Source organism: Fundulus heteroclitus, chromosome 1 (genome assembly GCF_011125445.2).
Source record: "Fundulus heteroclitus isolate FHET01 chromosome 1, MU-UCD_Fhet_4.1, whole genome shotgun sequence".
In the NCBI taxonomy this organism is placed as follows: Eukaryota; Metazoa; Chordata; class Actinopteri; order Cyprinodontiformes; family Fundulidae; genus Fundulus; species Fundulus heteroclitus.
Window position 1 is genome coordinate 22863996 of NC_046361.1, and position 27388 is coordinate 22891383.

General features: G+C 37.9%; 2 protein-coding genes across 2 annotated transcripts; one reads left to right on the forward strand and one right to left on the reverse strand.

Annotated features, from left to right (window-relative positions):
* The first annotated feature begins 52 nt into the window (after nt 1-52).
* Nucleotides 53-7458, forward strand: apobec2b (apolipoprotein B mRNA editing enzyme, catalytic polypeptide-like 2b). The gene is made up of 4 exons (XM_012856569.3): nt 53-481; nt 1416-1596; nt 6718-7061; nt 7154-7458. The coding sequence occupies exons 1-3, from the start codon at nt 204-206 to the stop codon at nt 7057-7059; spliced, it is 801 nt and encodes a 266-aa protein (XP_012712023.1). The 5' UTR covers nt 53-203; the 3' UTR covers nt 7060-7061; nt 7154-7458.
* On the reverse strand, nt 7312-27101 carry LOC105920898 (basement membrane-specific heparan sulfate proteoglycan core protein). Its single transcript, XM_036138004.1, is given in 20 exon segments — nt 7312-7939; nt 8044-8112; nt 8277-8336; nt 8542-8610; nt 9530-9631; nt 9727-9849; nt 9852-9886; nt 9977-10091; nt 10170-10442; nt 11848-12135; nt 14166-14429; nt 14631-14918; nt 15096-15362; nt 21281-21544; nt 21692-21958; nt 23028-23291; nt 23391-23681; nt 24157-24231; nt 24861-24896; nt 25003-27101. Coding segments are annotated over 20 exon segments (3294 nt in total). The 5' UTR covers nt 25082-27101; the 3' UTR covers nt 7312-7874.
* Between the last annotated feature and the right edge of the window lie 287 nt (nt 27102-27388).

Genomic DNA, 27388 nt, shown 5'->3' on the forward strand with positions numbered 1-27388 from the left:
GTGGAAGGGGGCTCGGTTAACTGAGCTGCCTGCCCCAGCACCAAGCCAGACATGCACATGTTCGACTCCTAACTCAGCGCACAATGGGGTCTATTTCTGTAAGCGCTCTAGGGTTATCACCCCACTTGCGGTGACTCTCTCCCTCCGTCTATTTCTGTCGTCCAGTCTCTTTTCCCAACACTCTAACCTACTTCCACACCATCATGGCCGACAGAACCAGCCGGTTAGGGGTTCGCAAGAAGGAGAAAACGCCGGAAACCAAAGCGAACGAGGAGAAGGACAAGGAAAAGGCCAAAGAGAAGGCGGTGAAGAGCCCGGACAAGCATAGTAAAGCGCAAGAGAAGACCCCGGAGCCGCAGAAAACAGACGAGAAGAAGACAAATGGGGAAAGCGAAGGGGCAGCGGGAGCAGAAGCCACTAACAGTGAGGGTAATGGAGAGTTTCAGCCCATAGAGCTGCCTCCTTTTGAGATTGTCACTGGGTGAGTAACATTTAATGAGATCACCAAAATATACAGCTTGTCCTACCCACCAGATTTGTCCAATAAATATTTTGATTACTACTTTAGAAATACAAATTTTTAGCGAGGAGGGATATGAGCGGTTTGCGCCTGCTGTCTAGCTTCCTAACTGTAAAAATAGAGATGAGTCACTCAAACAACAGGTCCGTCTGTTTCATTGTACCATAGCATCTATTCCCCAAGCCTCTTTTGTTTGAGGCATTTTATTATCAAAGCTGTGGGAGATCTAAATGGGATCCATCCGGCTCTTTGTGTGCATCATAATAAAAGATTAATGAAGCAAAGCAAATGAGAATGTGACACTCACCAGTCAGATCAGACACTTATTGATAGAAACTTTGTGAAGCCGTGAGACGATATAAGGAGTGATCTCAAGTCAAGTCACATTTATTTATGAAGCGCATTTAAATGACAGTCGTAGACTCAATGTGCAAGAAAGGACATGTAAAAATAGAAATAAGAGACGTACAGCATTAAAAACAATTCAAACCAATGAAACACAACTACATAGATATTTAAGACAGCACACAGAGGTTAGATCCCATAACACCAGGAAATGAAAGAAAAACAGTAGTTAAATAGCAAAGAGGATGAACATTTCAGTAATCAAACACATAAGCCTAACTAAAAGCTTAAGAACATAAGCATGTTTTGACTTTGTTTTAAAAGCTACGCTGTGGAAACTGATCTGACTAAAACCATAAGAAGCAAGAGTTGATCCAGAGTTGATTGTTTATAACAAAAATACATTTACTGGATGAGCTTAAACTGTGATTCATCCCTGATAGGGTGAAAGAACCAGCATGATTGTGCACAAGTGGTTTGTGAATTCTTTGACGAGCAAACACGTACATTGTTTGATTTGAGGGAAACTCTCACTATCTCTATCCATCAGGGAGCGGATGAGCCCGTTCTACTTCAAGTTTCAGTTCAGGAATGTGGAGTATTCATCAGGCAGGAACAAAACATTCCTGTGTTTTAGAGTGGACTCTGCAGGAGGCAGCGAGGAACCTCTCAAAGGCTACATGGAGGATGAACATGCCACCGCCCACGCTGAGGAGGCCTTCTTTCAACAGGTGATAAAAAAAAAAAATTCTCATATAGATTTTTAGCCTTGCAGAGATGGAGAGAATGAAAAAAGGCGGCTCCGAGAGGCTGAACGAGATAACCCGATGACCAAAAGGTGGAAAATAAAATTAAAAAATGTCGTTGATATATTCAGGAAAGAAAATATTTTGTCTTATTTTAATTACATTTTTGCGTCAAATAAGGTTTTAAATGACAAAAAAATAATAATAATTTTGTTTTTGCTGCTTAACAACCCGGTGGGCAAATTTTATTATGCTAATTTTTATACTGTTTTAGTGTGTTTTGCAAATGGTCGTGAAACATGTCTACAAGATTCTGAGGCAGTCACATTGTTTTGTTTTTCATCCAGATATGTTCAGTGATAATTAAGCACTACCACTTGGGTCTTGTCAGCAAAAGCCATTTGGCTGTCATTTGTTAATGATACATATGCAGCTGTTTTTTTAGGCTATTTTTGGGATCATTTTTGAATCTTAAATAGAAATGTTAATCCATTCCTACTTCTGACATCAAAACGTCCATGTGCAGCAAACTGAAAACTAATTCAGATCAGTCTCATTTAAAAAAAAGCATCATTTCTCAGGAGAAGTCAGCTCAGGGCTCTTAAAAGTGAAAGCAAATATGAATACATATTAAATATAATCCAATTTAATTTAATCCAATTCTGTGTAATTCAATCTCCGACTCTGATTCAATTCAATCTAGTTCAGTTTTCCTTCAGTCCATTTCAGTATAATCGCGTCTTGTCTAAATATACATGTTAAATTCCAATGTTAGTTATGCTGACAAGATAAACACGCTGGAAGTAATTAAATCCAGTCTGTATTTTATTTAATTCTCTGACTTCACAGGGAGGGAAAGGATCTCCTTTTAATAGAAGAACACAGGACTCAAAACATCTTGTCAATTGGTTGATCATTTGAGAGGACTCAGCACAAGCACAAAAGTAATAGTGCAGAAAAGCACACAATTTAATTTGGTTCATTCCGACTGTAATGCCAAATAAATGAATGTAATCAGGCGAGCAAAGGTGCTTTGAATGTGAGAAATGCTAGCAGCTAGAGCACAAAGCAGCATTAAGCAGGACTCAATGACGTATGACTAGGTCAAAATATTACATTTTCAGCTGGGATAGTTGTGAGTGTAAAGTTAGAGAGACCGCCTACCTCCTAATGTCAAGATCTGCGTTAGTGTCACAAAAATGGGAATCTGATAGCTGAATGGTCTGCCTCCCATTCTAATTTAGGAAACACTGTAATCCAAGACCATAAAGCGATCCGCCCACACCTGTGCAAAGCATTTAGAGTAGATCTCTTTTTGTGACATTCAGCATCCTTTTCCCCTTTATCTCTTAGCTAGCTGGAGGCCAGGCCACAGTGCCTTCTCTAGACGTTAGTAGATTCATAAAGGTGTACATGTGTGAATACACACCAAATAATGCTGTGTCACATACAGTTACATTCAGTCATATTCAATTAATTAGAACATTACTGAAATGTTAATTTCACTGAGTGGATTACATTATATAGATTAAATACGCACAGACTGATGTGTTCAGGCCTTTATTTCTGTTTATTCTCACAATGATGATTATCCACTTATAGCTAATGAAAACACAAGACTTACGATTAGATAATTGCATCAGACCATAAAAATAAGTTTTTAAACAAATGTGAGCCTAATGAAAATCATGTTTAATACCGGTTTAAAAGTTTTTATTTTTAAAAGATAAACAAGGCACAGTAAAAACTCTAAATTTGTTTTCTTATTAAATCTGAAGCTCACATAAACCTAATGAAAAATAGATTTTGATACAAAAATGTTATGCTATGAACTACACAAATAGAAGTAAGATTGCAGAATTGACAGCTGTCTAAAGCTAAGTGGAGGGGAAAAAGTCTGGAAGAACATGTGTGCACAAATAGCAACTATAACAGCATCCTAGAGATAATTGGGCATTTAAGAGTTCGGCGGAGAAACAAAGTGTTTGAACTGCAGCTGAAGTCAGTTCTTTAAATATGACATATGCAAAACCCACTTTTTTAGTCCATAAATATATTTTGTTGCATACTTGGAGTCTGTGAGAGTTCAAACAATATGAATGTAGTTTGTCCAGTACATTGGCATATCTGTATATTATGTTTGGGTCATATATTCCAAGTTGTTCAGTTTTCTCCATTCTCTACATTCTTTTTGAACAACTACAGTATTTTTGCAGTAGAGCTGCTAAATAAGGTCATGCATGGACTTCCTTCTTACCAATTTTCACGAATGTGCCAATTAATTTTTTTTTTGCCTCGATTTTGTAATCCAACCTAAGGGGGTGTGGTGCCCTAGTGGTTAGAGTATTGTGCTTGTATCCCAGAGGTTCTGGGTTCAACTTTCACAGATTGCCACTCTTGGTCCCTAAGCAAGACCTTTTAACCCTAGATTGCTCCCTGGGCGCCTTACAGTGGCAGCCCACTGCTCCCCAAAGGGATGGGTTCAATGCAGAGAGCAAATTTCATTGTTGCAATGACAATAAAGATTTATTATATATTTTAGTTACAAATGGACAAGTGAAAATGTTCATTTGTTGCGTGTATTAATGGCTGAATGGGGTGGAGTGAAACACTCTGCGACCTGAAGGGGGGCGGACCGCACCAAAACCAGTTGGTCTCAGATGGCACATCAGAAAAAGGGTAAAAAGGACTGTGAGTCAACAATACAATGAGGAATTTAGACCAAAGCATTGCGGTTCCACTTAATATAGACCACAACTGATTGATTTAAATGTAAAGAAGGAAGACATTAAAAAGCATGATGTGTCCTCTTCAAGAACCAACATACAGCCTTATCCAGTACATTGGCTTAAATTGGCTTATTTTCTCTTTGGCACCTATGTGTGCCAAAGAGAAAAGAGACTCAGTTGTTGTCAGTGGTCCAGGGTCTTGTTTTGAATGTCAGTTGGAAAATGAGGTACCAGATCCTGGATGAAGAAGAGAGAGAAACAGAATCCACGGTCCTTGAGGTCCAGTGGGAAGTTTCAACAGTCAGTGAGGATTTCTGAAGCCAAGAAATCTGCTGATGTTGTTCTGAAGTGAGCATAGTTGTCTGCTGAGAAACTTTAGGGCACTTCATGCTTCCCTCTGAAATAGAGCTTTATGAGTACACCCAATAGAGAATTTATGAAAGTATTGTGAAGAGGAAAATGAGAGACACTAGAGCCAACAGTATAGACAAGATGAGTTTTCCTACCTCAAAGACTGGAGGCTTTTTGGCATAGATAAATCATCAAAATACCAGTGAAAACACACAGAAAGCTGTTCAGCTATTATCAGAAAGGTTTGACTGGTGTAATTCCAATAAAGAGTTTTACACTGATTACTGAGAAGGGTTTAAATCATTTTCAACTAGACATTTTAGTTTGAATAAAACAGAGAAATTATCTTTTTCAAAGGTGTGGTCCTTTTGTACACTGTTCTGATGACTAACACTAAGCTTTTGGCCTAATGAAAATTTCTTTAAATTTAAATGTGCCAAAGGTATAGCAAAAAGTATAGATGATTTTTGGCCCAATCCACTGTGTCCATTAAATCTATATATAAATATACATTTTGCTTTTAAACTTAAAGTGCTGAAATAAATTAACCTTTTAAATATATTCTCATTTTGCATGGAGATACAGGAGAGGAAACAAGATGGCGCCATTGTGTGTTTATCATTTCTTGTCAAGGTTTTAGAAAACAATCTTTTTTTTTATTCTATTTCAAGCTTTTCTTAAAGAAGATTGCTATCTTTGAAAATTCAGTCTGACATTAGATCAGGACATAATTCACAGACTGCTTTATTAAAAGTACTTCATGATAAAGCTATGTCTGTAGCTGTGGTTTTTCTTTTGTTGGACCTCACGGCAGCCTTTGACACAGTGGATCATTCTATTTTCTTGTCATGATGGAACCAATTTGTCAGTAACCTATTATATCTCAGCACCAGGTATCGCTCCACTGCTATGCAGATGGTCTACAAAGCTGCTGGCTTCTACCTTCTACTGAAGCTAGGTTTCAACATTGCTTTCCATTATCTACTGGATGGCATTATTGCTGTCAAACAGTGGTTAGGCCAGGATATTTTGTTATTAAATGAAATTAAAAAAAAGTGTTTTATTTGGCAGCAGCGTCACTTCAGATGCTATGGCATCTGAAGTGAATTTGTGTTTGATAAGGTATTTACGTTTAAATTCAAATTAGCTCTGTGGTCAGGAGGACCACAAGCTTTTTTCAGCTAGGTGTTTTGGTCAAAGTTAAGCCTATTTTAAATCATCCTGACCTAGAGAAGGCCATTTATGCTTTTATCATCTTCCAGACTCGACTAATGCTCTCTATACCAGTGTCTCACTGTCGAACCTAAATCACTTTCATCATGTCCAGAATGCATCTGACCATCTTTTAACTAACACCTCCCGTTATGTGCATATCACCCCAGTTTTATATGCTTTAAGCTGAGTTCCTCTTTATTTTAGAATAGATTTTAAACGTTTACTATTGGTTTTTTAAGTGTTTTGAGGGCATGGCAGTCCTCAGCTTTTAATGGATGGACTTTGGTTATATGATGGTGTAACCTGGTCTTTCTCTGTGGAGGCACCTTTCTCTGGACCGGTGTCCGGTTCAAAGAACCAGGCATTTTAAGCAGCAAATTAAAGCTGCATTTATTTAGGAAAGCTTTTTATGTTCTTTTGCCTTTTGACGGTCATCAATTATTGTTATGCACTTTAGTCTTTGTATTTGGAGCTTTCAAAGTGCTCAATAAATCAATAAATGAATGGATAAACTTGGGCACAGGAGTATTCACTGGGCACCCGATGTTATACCCCTCCCACCACACCTGGCATTTACACTATTATTAGAAATAAAGTAAGTGGTTGTCACACTAGACACTTTAGTAAAAAGGGATCTCGCCTTGAACTTGTCAAGACTGAACCATACAATAGTGGAAATTTAATTACCTCAATGTTTCTAGTATTCTTTCTCTCTCACCGTAAAACAAAACAAACACTTTACCTTGATATCAAATCATGTCAAATCATTATGACCTCAAAATCACTTGATCTGCATACTTTTTTTTTTTAGGTTCTCCCAAACCCTTCCAAGGAATATGACGTGACATGGTACGTATCATCCAGTCCCTGTGCAGCTTGTGCAGTCAAGCTGGCCAACATCCTCCAGCAGCGCAAGAAGCTTCGTCTCTCCGTTTTCTGCTCCCGTCTCTTTGAATGGGAGGAGCCGGAGATCGTGGAAGGCCTGAAGGCTCTGGTGCAGGCCGGCTGCAAGCTGCGGATGATGAAGCCCATTGACTTCCTGCATGTTTGGGAAATGTACGTGGAACAGGAGGGTGAGACCTTTACACCATGGGAAGATTGTCAGGAGAACTACGAGTACTACGTTGAGAGACTGACCGATATCCTCAAGTAGACGTGAGTAACTCAAGGGTCATGACATTTTATTGTATTAAATGTTTATTTGGATAATAACATCATGTGGCTTTTCTGTCTTTTCACTGTTGCAGGTCCGTCCTGACTGAACCACAAAGCAGCCTGCATGTGAAATTATCACAGTCTTTTTTTTTTTTCCCCATTTTTTTTTTTTGCTGTCACATCTGATATTGCAGATCAATTTTTAACTGAATGATCACTTGCAGCAACGTTTTATACTTTTTATTTGTAAAAAAAAAAAAAAAAAAAATACATGAAGGCACATGATTTGTAGATAAATATCTCAAACATTATGCAACTTGTCGCTTTTTAAAGAGCAAAGCAATTACATTCAGTCATTAACCGTTTGAAACATTAAAAACAAAACTGGAAGCAGTTATACTGACATCTGGTGTCTGTTTGGAGAACTGAAAGGCAAACTAAAAAGGTACGCAATGATGTACTAAAAATATTTACAACTCTACATTAAATGTGTTTTACAAGGGTATTCATCTAAAAACATATCAATACAGAGTTTCATTAGCCAAATCTGAAAGTGCAGGCCATTAAAAAAGAAAAAAAAACACCTAATTGCAGGAATAACTTACATATTTTCAAGTAATACAGACAAATCACAAGTTTTCTGACCCGAAAGTCATGACAAGGGACTTTATGTTGAGCTGAACAAGCAACATACTAAGGTTTACTGTGGTCCCCAGCAACAGCACAGTTCTCTCTCATACACATGTGCCCTCCAGTGACCAACGTGTTGTGGTTTGTGGCAAGCAAAACAACGTTGGGGTCATCTCTGTTAATTCAGTGTAGAAAGGAAACCATTGAGCTACCATTTTCTGTTGTCTCTTTGCCGTTGGTTGTCACAGCTAAAAACCAAGATGCATTAAAAAACGGGTCAGTAATGTTTTTGTGTTTTAAACACGTTATAATTATCCTTGTTAAGAGTTGTACTGTGGTTTGAAAGGAATACCTTGCTCCTCCGGCGAAGTAATCGAGAGTGGAGTTGTTTCACTGCAGCTTGTGGGATTTTCTTCCCCTTCTACAAACCAAATTAAAAAAAGGATTTCATTTAAAATGAGATTTAAAACTTGTTTTAGGATGTAAAGATAAAAAAAAACTTTTATCCTCCTGCTCACTATGTGCTCATTTTCATGCTTTCAATTAGTTGGTGAAACACTTTTTAAAGTTCTTTATTTAATTTACCTTTGGCGGGTGGATTCAGATCTGTATCGGTGATGTATTCAACAAGAGGACAAGGTGCATCTGCAGCAGAAAATGGGAAGGAATTTAAAGCTAAACATTTCAAGCACCCATTCCAGTAAGACAAACTTTATCACCGTATGTGAGGCGGTGGTATGAGAAACATGTCAAGAGTAACGTTAAACTGAATCATAGGCTGGGCAGTGTGCAGCATACTCAGAAAAGCGCATCCACACCCACAAAACCACACAAAGTTGGTTTGACCTACCATTTCTGTCCTTTAGCTGAGCCATGGTGAGAAACAGATTGTCCTCCACTTGCTTGTCATCTGCAGCAACTGCGAGACAATAACTAAAAGTTAACAGAAGTACGGTAATAGCGGCTTTTGTTAGCCAAATTTGAACAGAACAAGTTGCCAGATATATGCTTGAACTTGCCTTTGGACATTATCATCAGCTATGCTGGTGATGCATTGCTTAAAAAATGTTGACTGCAAATCTAAACGTAAAATTTGCAAATCAATCTGGCCTTTTCAATGAGCTCATACAACCATTTGTACATATTCTCCTTTTTAGTGTAGTCTTGTAGCTCATGATGCTAATTGCTTTATGACAGAAATTGAGAAATACAAATAAAATAAATAATGCAAACCAATGAATAAAACCAAATGTTGCTAGAGAAGGATGGCAATACATTTGGGGATCCAGACTCGCATCCATACATAACATAATGTTCACCCGGGAGTAAAGTAGTGATAGCAAAATATCCAGCGTGACTTCATGTTTGGAAGATTTGTCGAGTGAGGTGGAGGAAGTGAGGCAAAATGCTGTCTAAGAGCAGTTGCTTGGAGAAGTAACAAAACGGATGGAGGGACTTAAAAGCACACTGCAATGAGGCCAAGTCTGTCTGTAATTCTCCACATCAGGAAAAAAAAAACTAAACAATTGTAATTCCAAACACTGGAATTCTGGCAACTTTGAAATGTATATTATTTTGCTCCAGCTCTGACCAGCATTATTACTGTGAATTCTCCAAACAGCTGTAACCAGTACATATGCAACGCCTTTGAAAACCAACAGAATGCTTGATTTTATGGAACATACTTTGAATAATGTTTAAATGTTGTTGGCAATTAAGTATGATAAGTGCACTTTAGGCTAAAGGGAACTTGATAACTAACGGGAACTAACGTGATAGTTAACCCTTCAAACTGGACATTAAGAAATTGTACACTTAAAAAACAACAACAAGCAAACCTGGTTTGCGCAAGACTCTCAGGGCAATGCATCCAATGAAAACAGCGATGATACCAAAGAAAAGACATCCGGAGATGGAAAGCAGGATCCTCCTCTTTAGAACTACAAATTATATGTAAAAAAAAAACAAACAGTACATTAAAGAATAAGGGAACAGATATTTACATGGTAAAAGCTGATGACTCAGGTTTACTCACGGAGGTTCTTGGTTTTGTAGGGGTCACTGTCTATTGAATAATGGGGTCTCCCATCGCGAATACCCCGGCAGGTGTAGAAGCTCTGCCCTGGGTCATCCTGAGGCGTGACCTTATGTTTCTGTGAGGACGTAGTAGAGGGAGTTCCTCGCCCTCTTTAAACCTGTTTTAATTGTTTTAGAGAATTCATTAAAATGGAATAGCATTTCCAAATAGTAACAATAAATGCAAAACATATTTACTGATTTATTACCAAGTGTAGTTCCACGTGTCCAAGCTGTCCATGATATCACATTTTAGCACTAAGCTGTCAGTGGAAAAGACCTCAGACCAGCCAGTTAACAGGATTATACTTGCCTTTGGGCGCTCTGCAACAAATATAGTTATAACTGTGATATAAAATGTCTAACAACACAATAAGCTAATTAATCATTAATAAAACACACCTTCGATTGTAAGTTTGACAGCCTGACTTTCTGATTCAAAAATCTTTGGTTCTTCTCCTCGGCTAACTTTGCATCGATAATCTCCAGTATCTGACGTCTTAGCAGAACTGATGTTGTGAAAGATTCCAGATGATAGAGGAGAGTTTTTATCTTTGTACCACTGGTACTTCCACCCAGAGGAGACGTTGATGTGACAGGCGAAAGAGATCTGATCACCGGTGTGCATCACACTATCACTGGGACTTTGCAGCAGTGTGACTGTTGGTTTGCTTTCTGAAAGTAGACAACAATAGCAAAGAAGATGTAAAATAGCAAGGGGGAATAACCTGCATAGAAGTGGGAGTACTTTATAGTAATACATTTACATTAGTTTACAACCCTAAGTAAAATATAAGAAAATGGAAGGAAAATAATTATGGTATTCAAAATTTTTAAAATAAAAGTATGAAAATGTGGTATGCAATTGTATTTGGCGCCCCTGAGTCAATAATCTCCACAACCAGAACTTCAGAATCTGTACAACACAGATGCAAGACATTTAAGGTATGTATATCTTAACATATAGTCATAGAAGCTGGAGAGAATCTAAGAACATCTATTTTCAAGTCTTGGCACTAATTCTCAATTGAATGTGGTTTTGATTTTAACTGAGCTTTGATCATACATCAAGCTATGGGCTATAAATCTATGATCACCATTAAACATACGTCTCTTCTATACTTTCCTGTATGTAGTTCCATCCATCTTCCCATTAATTTAACCTTCCCATTAATCTTCCCATTAATTTAATTTAATTTTAGATTCTGCTTCCACTATACTTCTCTACGGTGCGTTCATTGTTAGTTTTCCATCTGCATCTAGGCCAGCGATTTCAGCTTTTTTGTGTCGCTGACCACAGCTCATTCTTCCCTATGTTTGCCTTGTCCCCTACATGACTAGTGGAAAAATTGTTGTTATCATGCCTTTCCATTTGCAGACGATAGACTGAACAGTGCGCCATGAGATATTGTAAACATTGGGTGTATTTTGATAACCTAACCTTGCTCTGAAATTCTCCCAAACTATAACCCCGACCTGTCGGCCGTGATCCTTAGTTTTAAGAATTTTGTTTGCTTGGCAAGTTTCTCTGACAAATTTGTGAGCGTTTTAAAGAACATCTGCATTTATTCTGAGATTAAATTACACACCAGTGGTTCTTGTTTACTAATGAGGTGCCTTCTGAGATGCACAGGATTTTATTTGGTGGCATCAGGGTAAAGTGGGCTCAACACAAATACATACCACAATTCCTAGTTTTTATTTTGTAAAAAAAATAACAACAAAAAAACAACAAACAAACTTAAAAACCACGTATCCTTTTGTTTACATTTGTAATAACAGACTTTGTGCAGATCAATTACAATAAAACCAAATAAAATAAACAAAAGTCTGTTGTTGCACATGTTCATGGGATATTAATACTTTAACAAAGCTCTAGCTTTCCCCAGTGGAAAGCATTCATCTCAACACTGCTTTATGTGGTTAGATGCTGATGATCGAAGTGGTTTATGACAAAAATAGATATTTAAAATGATGTTAATCATTTTCCTTTAAAATTGCCCCTTTTGCCTGCCAAATTCCCTCAAAATAGCTTCTCACATAATGACATTACAAGTGACTTTAACAGCAAACATCTCACCGTAGACATCAAGTGTGACTTCAGAGCTGCGATTGCTGCTAACAGGCCTGCCATCCAGTGTTCCTGAGCAGCGGTAGCTTCCACGGTGCACGGTTGAAGCATGAGTGATGGAAAGAGTGTCTCCCATGTCACTAATAATAACATTGTCTTTGGGAACGCCCTCTGTATTTTGGTACCATGTGAATTTCCAGCCAGAGCTTTCCTTCATCATACAGCTCAGCTCCACTGCCTCAGAGGGGAACACATCCAGCCATTGGGTCTTTTGCTTCAGTAAGGGGACAGGGATTTCTAAAGAGAGAGAGAGATACGTTAACCATTACTGGCATCCGGTTTGTGGTGGTCCAGCAAAAAGAAGTGTAACCTATTTTTTCAAATGCAATTTTCTCCAAGCTGTTGCTCAGTAATTTTTGTTCCATTGCAATGTATAAACTGAGTAAAGACAGCAATAAAATTGAAGTGATAAAAAAAGAAATGCAACTATTCAGAGCTACTAACGCTTGCTACTTCCGTCCTGGAAAGAAAAGCCATGATAGCGTGACAATTGGCAATCCGCCCACAGAATGCAATGAGGGTTTCTTCACCTTTTCAGGGGAGGAAAAAGCTTCCTGAACCGATTAATCAAATTATTGACTTTTCAAATAAGCTTGCTGACATCATCAAACGTTATCACAGATTACAGGAGCTTGTTTTCCCATTTAAGATGTGAGCACATTCTTCCGCAATCCTCAATGGCAAATTTCATGTTAGAAGATATAATTTTAACAGCCCAGTGTAAATAATATTACTTGCACCCAAACAAGGGAACCGGTTGTCCACCCTATGTAAACATTTAATTTCCAGTTAACACATTGAAAAGGTGTTTGTCGGGTTAAACAATTATGCAATTTTTGGAAGAAAAGTTTCATTTAACCTAACAAACACCTTTAAGCTCTTAAGATCCGAGAATTGTAGATCAAACAAGCTTTTTGTTATCTAAAAATGATCTGTTTCTCTTCAAAAATAAATATTTTTCTTTTTCCTGACAGATCTGTAAATTAAGTTTACAGCTGATCAATGTTTGAAGAGGAGCTATTTTTTTCGTCTTTTCTTAGGTGTCTGTTAACACAAAGGGGACAACTGCACTTGTTCACTTTTTTGAGTGTGGATAGAGACCTCTGAGATTTAATCATCTCAATTTTCTCCATTGAAGGTTTTAAATTATATTTAGTTGCAGGGGAACTTGCACATTTGTTCATATATTGGTTCTTCTTTCGACAACAAACTAGTTTCTGCTTTAACATGTTCATAGTATGCTTAGAAAATTGTAAAAAAAAAAAAAAAAAAAAAAAAGACAAAAAATGACAACAAATTTCTATTGTAAATCTGTACGTGCTTAATAATCTGTAAAATATTCAAATAGTTTGCTAAACTCTTTAAAAACATACTGTATATTTTAAGTTCAAGCATTTTAATCTTAGTGTAAAAGGACTGGTTTCAAACGCTGGAGTTGAAAACCATGAATTTAACTTGTTCTAGCGGGGAACGTATCACTTTCAAAGTGACTGCGATAGCTGAAGTAAGGCTAGCATCTCATTTCCTTCTCACTCTCTGACATTAAATCCAAATTAACATTTCCTGTTTTAGGTCAGTCAGGAGCTACTTTCTTTAAAGTCTGACATTTACATATGCTAAGATTACTATTTCTGGGGGGGGGGGGTTGGCAAGAGGTGTGAGGACAGCAACGGCCATTTAGGAAACATAAGCTTCTGAATTACTCTGGTATTTGGCAAACCAACATTATTTAGGCAAACTGAAAACGAAAAGCTTAGTCTTATTTCCTGTTAGACAGTGGAAAAAAGGTTAGGTATCGTTTTATGAAGGGGGCTGTCAGTCTTGGTTCAAAACAATTGTGGTTTTGAAAGCTATCTCACCCTATGAAACCTACAAAAACCCTATTTTGTTTTTATCAACATGTTTATACTATTGCATCATTTTATGATTTATCCCTTATCTTCCTTCTTTAGACATTCTGACCCGTCATTGTATTTTTTTTAACCATTTCCTTTTCTATGATTTAACTTCTGTCACTTCCAGGCTGAGGATACATCACCTCATCTTTCCCAAAGAGCTCCACCTACATACGCACACGGCCCACAATGAGGCGTTCCTCTAAAAAATATGCTCACACCACAACATCCTGTTGCAACATATTAAGAAAAGCAGAAGCTTTCTGCTTCCCTGAAGCTCAAACAGCCTTTTAAGAAGACTTAAAATGACAACCTAGTTCACCTGACAAACAAAAAACACAAACAAAGGCACCTTCACTTCTTTCGACTTACCTTCAACGTTTAGTGTTACGTTTGAACTGTGTCCTGTCAAGGTTTTTTCACCTCTTCTGGCTGTGCAAGAATATCTTCCTTTATCAGAAAGTTTCAGGATAATGGTGATCTCTTTGTCGGTTTTGTGAAGTTTGGTTCCATCTTTGTACCAATCGTAACTCCAGCCAGAGGAAACATCTACTGTGCAAAGTAATTTCACAGTTTCTCCAGGGTACAATGGGTCAAAAACACGATCTTTGCGTACTATGGGTTCTGGTAAGCTTTCTGAAAAAAAAAAAAAAAAGGGTTATTCAGAACGTGTTACCCCTAATCAACAAAAGAAATTGTGGCTTTTTTAAATGAAAGAAGAAGCCCAAAGAACTTTTATAAATATAGTTGTTTCTAATGTAAAGAAAATTATCCAGTGTAGAAAAACACATGACCCATTATTTATATCATGTTTTTAATAAATGCATGAAAACTTACTATAAACTGACACAGTAGATGAATTGCTGGCGTCAGAGCTAACTCTTCTGTGTTTAAGGTGAGCTTTGCAGGTGTAAAGCCCCTGATCGTTCAGTCTGACAGCTGGGATGTTGAGAGTTGAGCCTTTTTCATTTTGTATCAGACGGGAGTTATCCTGGAGCTCAGTTCCATCTCTTTGCCAGGTGAAGGTCCACTCAGAACTGCTCACCTCACAGCTAAAACTCAAGGTCTCTTTTTCAAAAACGTCCGGCCAGGCGCTAAGCAGCTTCAGGATCGGTGTGGGTGGATCTGCAAGAACGTGCCGCAAACAACATCTTCAAACTAAGATTCATTTTGAAAGTTTGGTTATAAAATGTTTACTTCAGCTTCTTATCGTGGTACCAAACATTTATGTGAAGGTGTACAGAGTGGTTTTGCCGGATGCATAAAATCTCAGCCTGTCTGGTGACACAAATACGTGCTTACCGGAGACTTTCAGGGAAGCAGCGACACTCTTGTCTGTTGTCAGCGTTAATCTCTTAGCCAGGCATCGGTACTCTCCACTGCTGGCGTGAGTCACAGAATCTATTCTATAGGTATTAATGTTGATTGATGAGATTATCACCCCATTATGATACCACTCATATTCCCAATCAGTGGCTACATCAACAGTACATGTGAAGCTGATAGATTCTCCAGGGTACATTGTAGGAAAGTTTAAGCTTCTGTTCAACGTGGGAGTGGGCTTGTTTTCTGTTCAGGAGGGAGAAAACAAAAAGTAAAAATTTCACAATTGTACCACAAACTCACAGCAACAACAACAGACACCCATATGCCAAAATGATGACTTTTGGGCATAAGTTGCTTGAATGGAGGTTTAGATAGATACGAAACAAAGAATGAACAAATGACTGAGACCCTGTCGTAGGTCTTAGTCATACATGCACACCTGAATATGTCAAAATATCACCAAAGTGTTTTTTTAGCTCAATTCAAACACTTGACATCCTTAATATTACAGTAACTTCTGCTAATTTTTGACGATTATTGCGTACAGCTAATGAAAACGCAAATTCAGTCTCTCAGAAAAATTAAATATTACATAAGACCAGTAAAAAAGGATTTTAATACAAAATGTCAGCCTACTGAGAAGTATGTCCATGTGCCATACAGTACATGTCCTCAGTAATGGATCGGGATTTCTTTTATCTGCATTACTGGATCACTGTAGCCTAAAATGGAGGTGATCCACCTGTGGCTCTACTGAGGTGTTAAAAAAGCCCAGGTTGCTTTAAAAGTGACGTTCAGCTCTTTTACATTTATGGGTCTGGTGTTTCTGATATTGTACTTGACAAAGTTCATTAGGTTTTCTTTGGAGTTTTAAAGCAGGTATCGATTCTTTTGGCTGTGACAAATCTTCCTGGAAAATAAAATCTGCATCTCCATAAAGCTTGTCAGCATAGGGAAGGCTCTAAAATTTAGACTGCTGTGTGACTTTGGACTTGATAAAACCTAAAGATATGGTTATGTAAATCTGGAGATCAAACAACATGGACTCTCTGTCTTCTCACGCTTTCTCCAGAATCTGAGACATTGACTTCAAAAAAGAAAAAGAAAAACAATACAAAATTTACTGTAATGTCAGACTTGGACATCTTTGAGCAGAATTATTTTCCTCAGCCCAGGTAAGATACTTCTGATATTATTATGAGGGGTTTAACACAAGGAATGCAACCACTGTAGACTGGCCTGGAAATTGAAAATCTTCTGCAAACCTTTTAATGTGCTGCTTCATAAATTAGAATCCTTTTAAGACTGCAGTCATTCCTATTGCTTGGCCTTTTTACAATTAACTGCCCTTAATTAAGCTTGGATCCAGCATTCTGTGAACAGCCATCTTCCTTACCAATGAACTTTTGTGCCTTAACCTTTCCATGCAGGGTGCCAATGCACTGTCTGCTGCTCAGCTGTTGAGTCAGCCGTCTTCCCCATGACCGTGTAAGCCCAGGGTGTGAAAAGTGCAGCGCACAGGCCATTTGAAGGCCTAAAATGTAACTTGTGTGGCTCGTGATCTTAATTCAAGAATTATACAAATTTGGCCTGCATTCACAGTTGATGCAGATGGACACTTAAAAAATGAACAATTTAGGCTGAGGATCTCCCTCAAAAATTTCAACTGTTTTCAAAATTAAAAATGTTAAGTATAACAGCAAGCACTAATCTATTATAAGAACCAGCAGCCCAACGATCCAGTAACTTTTACTCACAAACAGACTTGAGCACACCCATTCATTGAACTCGGATAAATACAGCCACATTTTATCAAAGAGGACTGACCCATAACTTTGTTCTTATTTTAGAGAACAAGGATTAAATCTACACTAAGAAAATAGTAAACACCAAAGTTAGGAAATTGTATGCTCTCTTTTAATATGGCAAAGGTGTGAGACTTTTCTTGTTTTGAAACTACACACACTTTTGGATCCATTTCTGAGTTAACAACATTCATATTTATTCTTGAGTAGGTAAGAATTCCCTAATAATCTTTTGACACTTTTGTATAAGAATTTAAGAAATGCAGTGTACCTTTATCTCAGTAAATTTGCCCTGCAGGGTGAAACATTTGGACACTACTGGTATAGGACGTAACGTGGCCAAAACACAACACTTCTGTACAGAAGCAGGTCTTATTTGGATTTTCTAATTGTCAGATAGACTTAACTTTTACCAGCTGTGAGTCATAATCATATAACTTAGCAGCAGAAGAGAGAGATCTGTACATACATTATCTATATTTTATAGTCTTAAAAATATAATTGTAACTGCACATCATGTGTGTGAGAAGAACAATTTATTTTTGTTTCAACTGATTTATTCTTCTTTCACTAAGTCTGTTTTTTTCAGCATAGGAACCATTAAAAGTCTCCCTCTCGTACCTTATTTGATCTCTTTGTATAATTCTAAATTAAAGTGTGGGCAGTATGTCATCTTTATTTTCCTACAATCATTTGTTTTGTATTATATGTGTTGGACAGCAGTTTGGACCAAGAACTGCCAGCGGACTTTAAATGCATTAATTAACCCATGTTCCTTTGACTGTACTAGCAGTGAAATATTTCAGTACAGGTCATATTCAGGTTTTCCTTAAGTGTGTAAATATTCAATCTTTCTCATGTCATTTTAGATGTCTAGAAAGCTAGAAAGCCTGAAACACAGATCAAATGGAAAAGTAATGCTCCTGAACTGCAAGCAAACTCTGATAGTTCAAAACTTTTGCGAAGCATGCTTACTACTTTGGCACAGACGAGCTTGCATGCACCTCTTTAAATGTTTTTTTAGCATGGTTGTGTTCTTTATTATATGTTTTTGACAAATGCTTAAAGTTGTGCTAACCCTTTAACACCAATAGGCATTTGGAAGCTATTTCACACCTTGGAGCAAGAAACTCTGTGTGTGGCTGAGAGCAGGGTGTGGGTGTGGGTTACGCCATTTTGTGTCTCTTACTGCAGCTTTAAAAAAAAAAACATACTGTCTAACTGTTAGGATTCTGTCCAGATCACCATACAAAAAATACAAAAACCACAGTATTTTCAGAAGGAGTTATCTGAAAACACAGTGTACGGTATAATGTGGCGCTAGCGTGGTTTAGATATCTTTTTCTGTTTCATGTCTTTGTTTCATATGAGCTCAGCTTGTACGGGTACTCTGGGATTTTGTTTGCTCAGAAAGCATTGTGTCAGAATGTGCTTCTATGTATGCACATATAGCAAGGTTTTCCACTACTACTAAAATTAAAAAAAAAATGCCAATCAGATGTTAACATAGTTGGTTTTGGTCAGTTAGCATCACCAAAATTATGTCTATACAGTGATTATCAGAATGGCCTGCACTTGTGTAGCACTGTATCATCAAGCCTGAGGACCCCAAAGCACCTTACAGTACATTTGGTCATTCACACACTGATGGTGGTGAGCTACATTGTTGCCACAGCTACCCTGGGTAGCTCAAGGACACAACAACTGAGGTGGTGGGAGCAGGGGTTTGAATCCTAATTTTTATGCCTGCCTGTCCTCAATTCAGTTAGTTTATTTGGTCTTATCTGTTCAATGTTTTCCTGTTTGGTTCTGCTTTCCTCCTGTCTCTGTCAGGAGGTCATTTCAGAAAGCTGCTTTAGTGGATGTTCAGAGTAATTTCTGGGATAAATTTCTGCATACCTTGGCCTTTACCCTGAGTCAAATTATGGCCACAAATTACTCAGTGAAAAAACCCTGATACCAAACCGAGACGTTTGGGCTAACCCGGAGTTTTTCCTACTTTTAAGCTGAGGTCTGAACAACGTGTGAGGAAACATGTGTCTTTTTCTGGAGGAGACTGTATGCTGGAGCTCAAATACTCCACAGAAATCTCTGTCAGAAGAGGCAGATCAGACCATGATTAAATGTTTCCACTCGTGAGAAATGTGCACTTGCAGGCTTCTTATTTCCTGCCATTGCCCTGGTGATTCACGATATCTGCGTTTCATTGATAAGGGCGACTTTCATGCTTGTGCTCAACTCAGAGTTGATCGGACGCTGAGTTTAGCTACGTGATTTATACGACCTGTTCTGAAACCAAAAACGCTGAGCAGGACATGGTGAAGTAGGACTACTCAGAGTAGCTGTTTTCCACTCAGGGTAAATCAGCCGTTGTTTCTGAAACGGGGCCCAGATCTCTCTCTCTTCCGGTCTCCACCTTGTCGTGTTCCTGGTTCTGATTTTCACCTGCCCGCCTGTAAGCTTTGTTATTTTACTATTTAATAAATCACCTTCATTGATCATGCGTCTTCCAAACTTTTGCCTGTCCTCCAGTCCACACACCACAAAGCAAAGCCTGACAACCTTAAAATGTAGAAGTTTACACACATTTCCTTTGTATTTGGCAGAATGGCCATTAAACTGTTTCACTAGGATAAAACGTTTTTGGTGTCCCTCCCACAATCTTCTCACAACACTTTGCTGCAATTGTGACCCATTCCTCCTGACAGAACTGATGTAAATGAGTCAGGTTTACAGGTCACCCTGCTCTTTCCTTCGAGACCAAGATCAGGGCTGCTCCAAAACTTATGTTTAGTTGCTAGCCATTGGTAACTACTGTAATTTGATGCCATGTTTGTGGTTTTCCATTTTTCATTTGAGGGCCTATTTGGAGGTAATATTTTTTCCTGATCATTGATCGTAGATCATTTTGGCCTAATGCTTGTGTGTACGTTTCAGTCCACAGGACATGTCTCCAAAAGGTAAGATCTTTGATACTAAATGCTTTTCCTAGATGTAACCATTCTTTGTACGTAGCTTTTTGAGTCCTGGCTTCGTCCTTGATGTGTGACATGTCTTTCAGACCATGTCACTGTGGATAATGACACTATACTTCTAGCTTCCGCCAGCCTTTTCACACTCTTCTCTTTGTCTTTTCTGAGGTTGATACCCATATTTGGTACCAAAAAACACTAATCTCTGATGCACAGAAGCTATCTTTTTCTAATTATGGGAAGCTGTGATGACTGTTCATTGCCATGCTGTTTATACCTGCATATAATCATTTCAACAGATGAATGTGGCGCCTTCAGGCATTTGGAAACTGTACCAAAGGATGAACCAGATTTGTGGAGGTCTATGTCTTCCTGTTATGTTGCCCGATAGCCTTTGATTGCTCCATCATTCCACACAAACAGGCTGTGTTTCAGAGGTTGCCTTCTACAGATATCCTTCACGTAGCTCAAATATTGTGAGTGACATCCTTATCTGGCCTTAGTTTAAAGGCATATTAACCTGAGTGTAAGTAAACTTCTAAAATATAAAAAACACACAAGATAATTATTATTTTGACGTTTTAAAAATAAATCTCAACTGATCTAAACCAGTAAAGGTTGAGTTTGATTTAATCAGACCGTGAGAATAACTGGTTGAGTCTTTTTATAAAGTGTATATAAATATTTAGTTTCAGCTGTATACTGACCATGCAACCAGGAAATCTCACCATTAACACATACTTTTTTTAACAACCCCATTTACCGAAAGCTTGAGCAAAGCTATTACTTCATCTCTGATACGGTTATTTTTTAGTTGTTAAAGCAAATTTAAAAACGTAGAATTTCACCTAGCATTGTAACAAATATTTCATGCACATTCATGTTAAAGCTTAAAGATAAAAAGCTACAACAAAGCATGTCAGAATAACTACAAACAGCGGTTGAAGCGGAATATAATATGAGGAACTATTAGTGTTCCCTTTAACAGAGAAGCATATTTATTCAAAGTATGTTAAATCGGGATCTCTCTGGATTCAAATCCTGTAGGGTTTTGTAAGTCTGTATTTTACCAATATATTGTTTTATCCACTTGTAAGAAGGTGTTATTTATCTCTTGTAGGACTTAGTGTATATATGTTTTCACAATTATATATATTTATATATATTTTCTTTTAGTTGGATTTTTGAAGATTTCAAATGCCAGCTTTTGAGCCACAGTTGTTTAGGCATCTCAACGACACTCTCTGCAGCTGACTTTCACATTGTCCTCCTATCAACTGCACTGTCAGTAACTTCCAGCTTTTTTTTAAATTCACAAATTGTAGAATATTCATGATTTCTGGAACACTGGAAAATTAACAAAAGATTAAAACATGAAACTTACCATGCACAGTGATTGCTTTTGGGTCACTTGGTTTAGATATGACTCCTCTGTTTTTCAGCTGAGCTTTGCAGGTGTATTTTCCTCGATCATCTGCTGTGACAGGAGAGATCACGTGGGATGGGCCCTCTGTTCCCAGCGCCTTGTCATCTCTGTACCAGATAAACGTCCACTCGGGGCTGGCCACTTCACATCTAAAGTTTAACACTTCAGTTGTAAACACCTCAAACCAGCGTGACTCCAGCTTTAGAGTCGGAGTTGGGGGTTCTGAAAGTGTGCATCCACAAAGACATTTTTCCAATTAAAGGTTAGACAAACTCATGTAATCACCAGTGTGTAGAAAATTATTGGTGAAATCATGATACTACTTGGAGTAGGTCTAACCCCACCACAGATTGAGCATACATAGCTTACCAGCGACTTGTACTGATACACTATTACTTGTGTATTTTGGGTGTTCAACTCTCTTGACTTTGCATTGGTACTCTCCGCTGCTGGAATGATCCACAGAGGCTTTATTATAATTCCCACTCTTGGATTCATGAATTTTACTCCCATTCTGATACCACTCATATGTCCATTCAAAGGGCACGTCGACATTGCAGATGAAGTTGATCGATTCTTTTGGATAGAATTCGTTAAAGCCTGGATTTTTAGTCAGAGAAGGCTTTGGATTGTTTGCTATTTGGAAAGAAGAAAGAAAAGGAAGTGTTTTAAAACTGGCTCTTAATTTAGGAGCACTGAAAAACATAAATACTTGTTTTAGTGGATCAGGGACTGCATAATCATCAATTATATTTAAATATATAATACAGTAAAATTCGACTAAATTGAAATATGAATAATAAACGGGGGAATACAGTGATTGCCTTAATATGTGTAGTAAAATCTAAAAACAGACAAGTTGCAACGCAATTAAATGGATATTAAAATACTTGCTAAAATGGCAAATGAATAAAATTGAAATCAAATCTTTTCTCATAAATCAGAAATAAATATTTAACTTAAATGGAAAGCCAGGCTTGTTTTAAAACCTTCACACTGTCATCTTCCCTGAGGTTTTCAGGGAGGCTTTCCCACAATAGAGAGCCCGGTTAGGAACAAAACTCCTCCTTGGTTCTCACTTAATGGACCAACAAGAGACCCTTTCTAGAAGACCTGAAGGGCCTGGGGAGCCTGAAGGATAACATCTAATCAGATATGTGGGGTGGACTAAGAACATCAGGTTATCTAAATACAAATAAGGGCACTTTAAAGTCTATTCAAAATTTGGCCTGATCCTTGCTTGTTTCTCAGCATCCTTGTGGTTTAATATTGAAGTCCCTGTAATGGAGCTATAGTTTTTATTTATTTTTTTATTTATTTGCAGTCTTATAAGTTGTGTTGTGAGTTTCTGTCTCAGTGTATGTGCCAGTAACAAAACCTTCAGTTTTGCATTGGAAGAGCAGAAGAAAATTAGCTGCCCTCCATCCCTTAATATCACTGGTCATTTGGGGGACAGCACTACACAGTGTGCCATCAGCATAAGGATAAATATTGATGCTGCTGATGAAACCACTCGATAGTAGCTGTAGAGATTAAAAAAAGTTACTAAAAGCCTATAACTGAATCTTGGAGGAATCCAAGATACAGAGCTTTAAACTATATGTCTAAAGTTTAAGTCAGTGCTATGATTTAAATAATGGTCACAGTCTCTTTCCTAGCATTAAAGCAAAATTTAGATATTAATAGGTAGAGGATAAAAACTCACGAAAAACATCTAGATTTGCTGGGTTGCTGAATCCAGACTTGACGTGTCTGGATTTATGCTGGGCGCGGCAAGTATATTCTCCTTCATCACTGTCCTTAACTGATGAGATGTTCAGGGTTGATCCTTCGTTATTTAGAGGATTTGTGTCCTTGTACCAGGTAATCTTCCAGTCTGAGGTGGGGGGTTTACATTCAAAACTCACTTTTTCTTCTTTGAACATCTTTGGCCAGGGAGGCTGCCGAGTCAGTGTGGGTGTGGGGCGCTCTACAAAAATGGATCACAGAGTCCAAATTAGTTTGGAGTCACTGAAAGGAAAGAATAAGCAGCTGAAATCATATCGTGAATAGGCTTAATAAAACTCACCAATAACGCTAACCTGAACCGGCTGACTGGGTTTTGTTAGGCGACCGTGTACCTGATTCTTGCCTGTGCAGGTATATTGTCCGGCAAGATCTATTCTATTTGCAGTTATTGTAAGCTCTGCACCAGTACCTGGGAAAGAAAAATCTGCGTTTTCCTGCAACAAACTTCCATCTTTCAGCCAGGTGAAGGTCCAGTCTGAGCTGCCACTGACACTACAACTTAAGTTCACTTTCTCAGACGTGAACACATCTGAAAAACCTGAAGTTAGCTGCAGCGTAGGCTTAGGAGGATCTGAAAATAAATGAAAAGTATGAAAGGAAAAAGTTCAAAGGTTTCATAAAAATGACAAGAAAGCCCCTTATATTTATTTCATTGATCTGATTTTCTGCCACTTAGAGTGAATTTAGATGTTAATAATTACTTAAGGATTAAGGATATGTATTTACAGAGTCAAACTACAGTGACAATAGTATAGAAACTGGAACAAAAGTAACAGAAATGACAAAACCTGACTTGAAAGAGAACATTGATGATACCTAACTTTGATACCCTATTTAGAGATGCATAATTTCCTGTGTGTCATTTCTCCTTTCCCACATGTCGCTAAAATGGTTGAAAGTCAATTTAGCAGCATATATATGGTAAATTTAGTCGTTAAGGCATTTTTTTCTTTTCTCTTTTAAAACGTATCCATTTAAAACTTGAAATATCAGCAGCTCTTTGATACAAGGTGTAGGATTACTAGAATAGAGGTTTAAAATCTCACCATAGACGGTTGTTGGGGCATCTGTTGGCTGTTGGTTGATGGCAGTGGCATCATCTGCTCCTGTTGGGCTGGTTGCTAGAAAAGAGAAATGTATCAAAGTTTAGGTTAGAGCAGGGATCTGGTTTTATCCACGTGTGTCAGTGATGAATTTACAAAACAAAACCTGTAAGCGGGGACAATTAAAACTTTAATGGCCAAGTAATGGACCGAGCGTTGTTAGCAAGCATCTGATCAGATTTATTTGAATGTTATACAGCTTTACAAGCCGTGAGAATAGAACACTCTATTGTCACGGAAGAAGCTTTACTCTCTTTTCTTGCAGCGCTAGATGATAATCAAACGTTGTGCCCTCATTACAGATTGCAATACAATAATGAGAAGTCAGAGTACACAGGGGTTAACAGATTGACTTAAAACATTAAAAAACACAACTATTAGGATTTAATGAAAGAGCCCTGAGCCGATGTGCTCTGGCTGCTGGCTTAATGCTGTGACTGCCAAACCCATGATAGTGAAGTACTTCATGTTCCTCATGTTTACTTCCTGAGCAAAACTTTGGCCAGACTCTAACCTAGACATATCAAATGTGCAATGCACCTTCAATAAAGCAGCGTACGATAGCAGAGGAAAGTGTAAGGTTATGTGTACAATTTAGATGAGCAAGAAACGGGGGAAAAAAAATTGTTTATGATTTGTGTTCCTACCAGTTTCATCCTGAGCTGCACAGACAGCAGCCAAATCTGTCAAATCACATAAAGATAAACAAGCGGTGGAAAATAAAATATGCAATCATAATAAGTCCTTACAAACATAAATTATTTTGTTTCAAACTTTTGAAAAACTTACACATAAGTGTGAAGACCCGTAGAAGCCACATTTTCCATTGAGGCTCACATGTGGAGGTTGCGTTGCTCGGCTGAGTCATTTAACTGCCATGCAATGAAGCTCTTTCAGAGGAAATAAGCTTGCAGAGAAGGGTGTGTGCAAAAAAGAAAAAAAAAAAAGAAAACGAAATTCACGTCTGATCTCACCTCAGGAAACAGAAAAGTGACAGGAAAGCTGCTTTCCTGTCACTCTGAGATCTGTGTTTCTCCTTTAGGTCTGTTTCTGTTGCTTTAGCAACGTTTCCTGTCGGTAAACCGCACTCAGAAGGTTGGGTGCCTAACATGCTGATTTGTGCCGAAAACCGACAAAGCGTTTGAGGAATTGAAAGACTTTATATTTTGAGGATTCTGATGCTGAATTCACCATTTCTGGTTGTTGGAGGAGCTGGCTGAGCACAGGCAGAAGTGGAACGAATAATAAAATCAAAACGTTTTGCTGAAAAAAAGATCTGAAATAAGAGTCACATGATTTATTTCTGGTGAAGGAAACAGCAAGCAAGAATAGGGTGACAAATTTAAGATGAGCTAAACATAATTTTATAAAATCAATCCGGGTAAAGTTTTCAAGCTATTTGTATAACACCATGGCCAACTTCATTTAAGGGTATAAGCAGAAGCTTGATTTTTAAAAAAACAAAACTCTTTCAATAACCACAAACTGCACTTCGTCTTTTTAAAGTAGAACATGAAAGTTCAGCTGGAAAGAAAACATCTGCTTGCTTACTACACATATACTACAGATATATTATTTTCATACGGTGCTATAAGCAGTATTCCTGCGGGAATTTACTTTACTTGATTGCTGCTGAACTTATTAACCTTGGGGGTTGAGAACTGCTTCCTGCCTGTCTGAGCTGTAGTGTGTGTCAGGATGCAGCAGGTTTCTGTTCCCCTGTCATTTTATAAATTCATCAAACCATTCAACCACAAGGTGTCAGCATCGCACAGAAAACCCCGCTGTGTCTTGGCTCACCAAGCAGGCGTGTTCAGCCTGAAACAGCTGGAAGTTTATGTTTAACAAGTGAATTAATTCTCAATCATACTTCACAATGTTAACCTTGTAGTTAAAATTCACATTCCCAAAATAACCACTCGCTTATATAAAATGCTGGTGAAGTCATTTGAAAGCAACAAGGGATTAAAGTTTTTGGTCTTGTATTTTTAAACGGGCGTCGATTAATAAATTGGTTATACTCAAAGGCGCAAAGTAAAAAATAATAGTGGAACATGTTGCATTTTTTTATTTAACATATTCAACTAAAAAGCACCTTCATCCACTCTGTCACCACAACACTTGTGTATGGCAAGCTGACTTTGTTTGATATGGATTTGGTCTGATCTCAGACCAGCATAGCAGCTGAATGGAACATTGTTTTTCTGCTGTAACATAATTTTGATGGGAGGAAAATACATCAAAATGAAACAAATATACATTCAAGTTGAAAGTTTTATCCTACAGCTCACGTGTTTCTTCTTTCTTCTGTTTTTTTCTCTCGTCAATCTTTTAGTGAATATGCAATTGTAGGGGGAAAAAAAATACATTTACTTGTTTGGCAGTTTCTATTAAAGTAGTTTTGTATTGTTTCTTATGTGTTTGGCCTGTGTGGTACAAAAAGCAACAGCAGTTACTTCATTTTAAGCCTAAGCACTAAAGCACAGATGTCCAAATATGTCTGCTGCCATTTGCTGAATGTTGCATATTGGAAACTTTCAGACCTGTCTCTACAGCCAGCCGATCAAACGATGTTCACATGGATCTCAGTAAACTAGGCTATGATTAAGACGTTCATTTTTTTATGTTATTTAATTGAAAAAGTGAAGCTCATATCATATATATAATCATTACAACAGAGTGATACATTCAGGCATTATTTGTGTTCATTTTAATAATTAAGGCTGACGGCCAATAGAAAATTCCATATTAAAGAAGAACATTAAAACAGGATATTTATTACAGATATGCGTACTACTGAAACGAAGGCCGTTGGTTTTTCACTTAATGACCTTCTTGGTGAAAGTTCGTTTGCCTGAATGACTGCATCAATACAGCAGCGGCCTTCTGCTAGTTGGAATATGTGGATATCTAATTATCTTGAAAATACTCAATATCCTATCTGGGGTTTGGGGGGGGGGGTGACTATTCAAAGAGACTGCTAGTATAGTACCTGGCTCAATGGGCACTGCTGGAAAACGAAATCAATTGTCCATAAGGTTGGTCAGTAGAGGGACACATCAGGTGCTCTATAATCTCCTGGCAGGTTTTGTAGCCTGGATCCTAAGTATTTGTGTGTTTGAAGCTGCGGTCCACACCTGGTGAATCTCCACCAAACATCTAAACACGCTTTGCT